Source organism: Hibiscus syriacus, unplaced genomic scaffold, assembly GCF_006381635.1.
Source record: "Hibiscus syriacus cultivar Baekdansim isolate YM2019G1 unplaced genomic scaffold, ASM638163v2 tig00017808_pilon, whole genome shotgun sequence".
NCBI lineage: Eukaryota > Viridiplantae > Streptophyta > Magnoliopsida > Malvales > Malvaceae > Hibiscus > Hibiscus syriacus.
The window spans coordinates 906,844-915,100 of NW_024062417.1; the positions used below are offsets into that span (position 1 = coordinate 906,844).

Sequence of the window (8,257 nt, forward strand, 5' to 3'; positions counted from 1 at the left end):
TCGGTGCTTCCTTATGTATTCGATACTATTATTAATAAACTATGAGGTACTCTTTTCTTTCTTCCAATGTTCGTTAACATACTTCTTAGTATGTTGACCAATACGAATGGAGTTTTCAATGAGGCTTCCAACTTCTATAAAAAAAAAAAAATTAATGCGACAATAATTACTATTTACCTTGTATGAATTCAAGATGGCCCTACTCTAATCATTTGTCTTCTTTCCATTGAGCTCTGAATTCTTTCCCTGGCATGCCTTAGAGTTTAAAGAACTTCACCTATGCTTTTGCTGACTATCTTTATCTCCGGGGTCAGCTTGGTTTCTGGTAGGAAGAGCGGAACCAGTGCCAACGAGATATCAACATAATCATCATCCCCATCCTCAAAATTTTCATTTTTCCCATTTTCGATCTCCACTCTTGAAGCTTTCAAGCTTGAAGAACTGAAAATGAAGTGTATAAAATGATCAAGTTTAATATTAACCGAATGCAAAATCAGCAGGATAAATGTGGGGAAATACCTTGTGTCATCAACGTTTGGAACTTCATGGCCTGAACCTGGTTTAACACTGGACTTCTCATGTGAAGAGTCTTTTGTATCAGATTTAGTAGTCCCTGGAGAATCAGAATTTTCATTGCTGAAAGAAATTTCAAAGCTTTTTATAGATGTAGTGGAGTCTGATGCATTTTGAGACATGGAAGCTGTCTTTTCTGGGTTTTTGGTGCTCGAACTGCTTGTGGATGAAACACAAGAAACTGCACAGTGCTCGGATTCTTCCAAAGTAGACAATAATTTGAGGGATACAAGCTTCTTCCTCAGCAATTTGAGCCTTCTCTCAGCTTTGTTCCGTAGTTTGGTCTCTTCTTTTAGTTCTATCTCAAGCTCCATTAGCTGTAGTTGGAGAAACAAAAGAAAAAAATCAGATATTTTTCTTTAGCCGATTGAAACAAAGGCTAGAATAACTTAACCTTATTTCCCATAAGTTCAGCATCTTGTTTTGCAGTGTTTGAAGCTTGCCTCTCTGCAAGAAGCCTTCCCCTCAAGTACTCCACAGTCCACAATCCTTCATCTCTTTGCTCCATCTTTCACTGGAAGGAGAAAACAAAAACAAACAAACAAACCCAAATTATATTGAGGCAATGACACTGATTGAGAAAAAAGAGGAACCCACTTCCATTGCCATTTTTCATGAAACCCACTCACCATGCACTTTGTACTAAGATGACAGCACAGTTAATGGGGGAGTTCTTCCAAAACAAAAGACTCTCGGGCTGCTAACAATGTTGCAAAATCCAAGGTAAAGGCTTTGGCCTCTTCATCTACTCCAGGTGGCTTAAATGTCATATCCTTCTTCAAAGACACATAATTTGGCTACCGTTTTCTCCTCACTCTAGCCTTTCGCACTGCCATAATCTTTGTGGCACTTCTTTTAACATTCTGCAAATTGGGGTTACACAAGAAAAAAAATTTGAGCCTTTTAGTTGCTGAGATTTTGACATGCATCAGTTAAAGGGAATTCTTATTGTCTTTCACTTTGCTCAAAGACGTGGGCCACTTTTTTTATGTATTTGTTTTAGAAACTGGTAAAATAGGCCCTGAAATATATTCATTGTTGTGGTTTAGATCCACAATCTGTATCAATATTGAAGTAATGCCTATAACCACATGAATTAAGTGAGATTTGTTTATGATTTGCTCCTAATGGAATACATTGTTTGACAGATTGAGCATTAATTGCATTGTGAGATTTGGGTTATGTATGTGGAGCCGAGAGGGGAATGTTGGTGGTTAGAATTATAATGCAATTGGCCGGCAAATGCTATTGTAGGCATTTTGTCAGTAAGTTTATGTACATTTCAAGAATCTGTTTACACCCTCTTTCTTATCTTATAATTATCTCTTCCCACTTTGATATGCAATAAAACAAGCAGAGAAAAAGAAAAAGCTCAACCCATTTCCTCGAACTTTATCCTATCCTATGTTATGGCTTACGAGCGCTATTACAAGCTCTAATTTTAACAAGAAAAAACTAGGTAAGCTTCAGGCTTGTGCACTCATCACGGTCAGTTGTCGTCATTCACGCTCACAAATTCCGATTCTTTCTCTTCATTCATGGCTAAACAAGTTCATTTCCACATTATTTAATGCAGAGGGGAAAATGTCATAGAAACACTACTAAAGAACTGGAAATCTTGTGTGTTACTGTTTACAAAGAGTGACACTTGAAATAATCTTACTTTCATGATATAATGTTTCAGATACAAGCAAAGGTTCCCCACTAGCATAAGAAAAAAGCAAACTCAAAAGACTACCAAGCAAAGAAATATAGATGATCCTGAAGACTTCCATGTCTGCAAGATGTGATCAATAAATGCTAAAATTGTTCTAAAGTAATGCTCTGATCAAGTTCAAAAGTTATATTTGAACCGGAGAGAGAATAGAAGGCTTACATGTGAATTGGACAGTGCCCCTTTACTTGGCCAACAAGTATCAGTTTTCTGCTACAACCAAAAGAGAAATGCATTAAGGATTCTATGTCTTCAACATCTTTAGCAATAGTATAAAATAAACGAATTAAAGCCTCAAGGGTGCATTTGAATCCTTGGAAGGGTTGTAATGATTATATTGATCAATATGCAATGATCAAACATAAACACTCTCCTCGTCAAACTTAAAGTATAAAATATACCCTTCTTCCTTCATCAAACCAAGCAGCCCTTCTAATAGAAAGTATATATCTCTTCAGTTCTTTCAATCGATCTATCCTTCGCAATAAAGCTTTGTAATCCTCCACTGGTTTCAATCCAACTAGTGCCTGAGATCTTCTTTAGCCCAATATTCCTCATTTTTTCTCGGATCATATCAGCTTCTTTCCATCTGCCAGCTTGTGAATATAGGTTTGCCATGATGATATAGTTTCCAGTATTCTCAGGCTCTATCTCAGTTGCAATTACACAAGTTGCAATCCTTTGCTGGTATAAGTGATCCAATAATGCACATAGGTATCACCTATAAGGTGATATGACCAAAATTTACATATAAATGTGTTGTAACATTAAAAAAACTCGAGTAATTCTCCTCTTAAGAGAAAAACTTTAGTTTACACTAATTTTCAAAAATTTGAATTTTTTATAAATTAATTTGGCGTTGTTATTGAATTTTGGGTTAGTCAGGTCAAATACCTAAAAATGTCTTTTATAATAATTTTAAGAAAAAATTAATTTAAAAGATAAAAGTTTACGTGTTTACCAAAGATTCATTTGAAAAGGTTCATGAGTCGATTATGTGTGGGGAAGAGTAAACATTACCACAACTCCCAATATTGGTACCTAATCGCCTATACGTTGTCGTGATAGGTAAAATTATAAATTCACGTCGAAAATTAAAATATTATCCTTTTTATTGGACATTGATTAATTTTTTTTGAATGATTTATTGAGGGACATTCCCCATTTTGAGAAGAAACCACGAGATTTGCACATCAACTAATAAGAAGTTTATCCCATTGATTTTCTTCTCTATGTAAGAACGTCCCCTTTATTTAATCATCAAAATCATGCAAATTGAATATAAATTTAACAAAATATCGAATAAAGATGCAAATTGAATAATAAAGATGCAAAAATTAAAAGGGGTTGATTTTTGGAATGCTAGTTACAAGCCTCAATATAGTTGAATTTTGAGAAAGTTTCTTAAACTTAGGAATGAGGCGGATGGGCTGTTTGCTAATGTGGAGGCTTGGGATGTGGTGAAAAGTAGATGGGTTTGGGAGAAAGTTAGAGATAGATGGGAGAAGGTTCTGTGGGAAGATCTTCTCTGGTTTCCTTTGCATATCCCAAAAATGTCAATTATTTCTTGGATGGTCATTTTAAATAGGCTGCCTACTAAAGACAGGCTTATTCGATTGGGGTTGGAGTCGGATGGGAGTTGTGGTCTTTGTGAAGATGGGTTGGAAAACAAAGAAAATTTGTTCAATGAATGTGTTTTTGCTGGTGGAGTCTGGAGCAGAGTTATGTTGGCCTGTAGGTTGCCTTGTAGGTCAATGTGCTGGAATGAAGCTTTGGCTTGGACAATTGCTAACTTCAAAGGGAAGTCTTTGCTTGTTTGTATCTTGAAGTTGGTTTGGAATTGCTTTCTGTATTTTGTTTGGGAAGAGCGTAATCTTAGACGTTTTAGGGGATGCTCTCGTTTAGTTGACGAGATCTTTGAATGAGTTAGGATGGTTGTTCGTGCTAAGTTACAGGGTTGTTCGTGCTAAGTTACATGGTTGTAGTATTAACAAGCTTGATAGGGTTAATTTACAGTTTTGTCTTGATTGAGGAATTTTTTTTATTTTAGTTTCCTTTGTTGCTGGGCTTATAGTGTTGTTGTTTTGGTTACTTGATTGTTGAGGAGAGTGGCTCCTTGGGGACAGGAGGTTCACTAGAAGACTCATCGCTTTGCAGAGTTTGGTTTTCTCTCTTAATTATGCAAAAATGTTTTGTTTCTTACATGTTTATATTATGGTTTCTTATTCTGGTATGAGTTGGTCTTTTGGATAGGTTTGTTGTTTTGATTGGTGCCTAGCAGGGTTGACTGCTTGGTAGTTCTTTTGTAGCAGGTGTTCCTATTTTCTTTTGGGTAATAAAATTGAAGTTATTCAAAAAAGACAAAGAAAAGAAATCATACACATTTGTCATCATTAAAACTAAGATAAAAGAATAATCAAATATTACTTCGTTCCAACAAACCTACAAAATTTTGCATTAATTTCTTAATCTATGGTGAGAAAGTAAAATTCATTATTTAGAGGAAATTTGAAATATTTTCCCCTTTCTTAATAGATGTGATTTAAATCAACTTCACTTTTCGCTCCAAAGTCGTATCGAATCACATTACTTCTATTAAGTAGTGCTTTTCAGGTCTATTCTATGATAGATGTTTTAAAAAATATACGAGTAATAATATTAGCAAATAAAAGGGTATTTTACAACTCTACTAAAAATATTTTTTAAAAAACACGGGTTAATGATAAAAAAAAGTAAATAAATAAAAATTAATAATAAAAGTTACTATACTTATAGATTAAATAAATTAAAATATTACATATAGGTTAGCATTTAAAATAAAACTAAACCAAAGAATAATGAAAATACCTACAAGTTAAAATCAGGACCAAATCAAAACAAATGGAAAATTACATGGGATAAATGAGCATGAATGTGCGTATGGTAAAGAAGGATGATTAAATTGTAAATAATAAAAAATTAGGATATGAAAATGGAATAAATCATACATGGAATCCGATAATAAAATAAAATAAAACAGAAAGTAAGATATATAAATTAAAGGACTGAAATTAAATTACTAAAAAATAAAGGACATAAATTAAAATAACATAAAAACAAAGGACATAAATGTAAATAACAAAAATTAAAAGTCAAATAAAATTAAATGGTTAGCAATAAATTTTAATTTTTACCTGGACCAAAAATAATACAAGTCGTACCCTGGGATGACACCTCGCGAGGTCGTAGAATTATATATATAAGTTAGTAATTAATGTTAGAAATTAAAGTATGTGGACCACAATAATACGAATAGTATCCTAGGACAGATCCTTGCAAGGTCTTAAAATTAATTTCAGTGCTAGAAAACAAAAGAGTTAGTAGTTAGTGATTAGTGTTAGAAAATTAAACTCGAGCCATAATAATATGCGCAATACCTTGTAAAGGGTCACCACAAGGTCGAATCGAGTAATTAAAAAATTACAAATAGAGATTAAAACAAAGTAAAAAACATATTTGAATTAAAAAAATAAAATGATAGATTTAACAGCGATTAAATTGTAAATCAACAAAATAACAAGCTAAATGTGAAACAAAAGAGGACATCCAGAAACTAATGACCAAAATGGGAAATAGGGCTAAGTTACAGTGACCTTAACTCGATTATCCCTAATATTCTAATATATAGTCTATTTTTTTTTCAAATAAGGTAAACTCACAAATCCATAGCCTCCTTGCCCTTTTTATTTCATTCAAATTGTCCCATGTTTTTTTAGCCAAAAACCCATGAGCCCCTCAATAGCAGCACTGCCATTGTAAACTAATATTGGCTCACAACTCTGAACACCAAGGATCATGACCAATGTAACATCCTAATCTTGTCTGACCTAAATATCACTAGATCACGATGTCACACAGGACCACCTAAGTGCCTAACCCATAAATTTTTTTTTAAAATAACTGAATGTCAAGTATCTGATAAAATTGTCAATAATAATAATAATAATGAAAATTAGAAACAACCGAGTTCACAAGTATGGATGAGCTCCCAAAATATTTAAAATAATACAATAACGAGTTAAATCAAGAGTTATGACTAAATATACAAGGGTCCATAATAGTACATGCCCTCTAAAAGCGACTCAAGACATACTCTAAAATACTCGGCTACTTTGGTCTGCTGTACTGGAATGCCTAATGACGATAACTCCTCACGAACGATTTCTTAACTTGCGCAAGAAAATACATTCTAAACAATAAGCTTACAAGCTCAGTGTCTCACTAAAAATTGTGCTATACTACATGCATTCATTAAATATGCTAGCTGGTGGAACATGTATAAGGGCATAAAAGATAGTGGTCTACTATAATGTGGTGCACATCATGGTACAACTGAGGGATTCTGTATCTCGGACCTCACACACTCCTCTAGTTTGTCTGAATACTCGAAGTTACTCTAGGTGACATCCAAAATTTGCATTTAAAACGTACACCCGACCACCAACTCACTCCGTCGAGTCTTGGGGCATCTGTGCCTAGCTGGCGATAAGTGCCTTGAAACTGATTGAGATATTCGATTGTACGATTGTATATGCTAAAGTGACTTTGGTGTCCTCACTATATCCCTAGTGTCAAATAATGATAGTTTTATTTTATCCTAGTTGTTGTTGTTTCTAACTATTATGAGTTAATTTAATGTTCTCACTTTTAGTTTTATTTCGTGGCATTCTGGTATAAAAGGGACCCCTAGAACCTACTATTTAAATTCTTGGGTTTTCTACTCAAGTCTGTCAGTGGGTACCGATACTAAGCCTTTAGTATCGATACTGTCTCTTGAGTATCGATACTGACCCCTGAGTATCAATATCATTTTTAGTTTCAATGTTTCGATAATTGATTGAGTATCGATACCCCTATGGAGAGTATCAATATTGGTGTTGATACCCTCTTAGGTATTGTTGAGTTAATCGATTGACGGAATCGGCCAAGAGGGGGTGAATTGGCAATTAAAAAATTTGTTGAAGCTTTTGCAGAAAATTGAAAGTAATTGCACAGCGATTTAGAGTGGTTCGACTTTATCAACCAAAGTCTACGTCCACTACCTTAACTATCCACACTAAGGATTTTCCAACAAATTCACTAATTTGTTCTTTCTTTTGAGGCCAAAGAGATAACCTTACAACTCCCTCAAGAATATACCCTAATTCTTGAGAACACTCTTTTCTCAAAGAGAAGATTACAAATTTGCAAACTTACAAGAAAAACCTCACAAGGAAAATATGTTTGCACAATTCTAGAACAAAGAAAGAACACTCAAGAATAAATACGATTGAGCACAATAAGTGTTCTTGAAAGCAAAATGAATATTGAATGAAAAATAGGCTTGAAATGCTCAAACTTGAGGTTTGATGCTTTCTCTTTGATTCTCTCTATATTCTAGTTGCTTGATGTTTCTTGTTATTGATCAATGGCTTCTAAGCTTGCTTAAATACACCTTGAATCACTTCTGAACGTTGGGGATCATTAATGAAGTTATTGTAGCCATTTAAGTGTGAAAACAATTAATATTTCTGCTTGGAGCGTGGGGGGAATCGGTTCCCTAAGTGTAAAATTCAAATATTTCGACCATTGAACAATGGGGGGGGAATCGGTACCCCTCGGGGGGAATCGGTTCCCTCCGAGCATATTGGAATTTTCGAAGCCAAACCATTCAGGGGGGAATCGGTACCCCCTTGGGGAAAATCGGTACCCTCTTAGCAATCTGGAATTTTTGTCTTTGAAATGGTTCGAAATATTTTGTAAAATCATTTTGAAATTATTTTAAGATTAAAACTTAATTTTACACTTGAGTAAGGATTTAAAATGAACTTTGAAATACTTTGAGTAATATTTTGATATTCGATTTAATATATCGAATATGCTTAGAAAAGTCATTTTCAAAATTAAAATTCTTTTAATTTAATTTGTTATATCGAAACATCAAAATATTTT

At 33.9% G+C, this 8,257-nt stretch overlaps 1 protein-coding gene across 1 annotated transcript; it reads left to right on the forward strand.

Moving 5' to 3' along the window:
- The first annotated feature begins 1,279 nt into the window (after positions 1-1,279).
- Positions 1,280-4,212, forward strand: LOC120208913. Its single transcript, XM_039208035.1, has 2 exons — positions 1,280-1,296; positions 3,702-4,212. Exons 1-2 carry the CDS (start codon positions 1,280-1,282, stop codon positions 4,210-4,212), a joined length of 528 nt encoding a protein of 175 aa, XP_039063966.1.
- Positions 4,213-8,257: the final 4,045 nt, after the last annotated feature.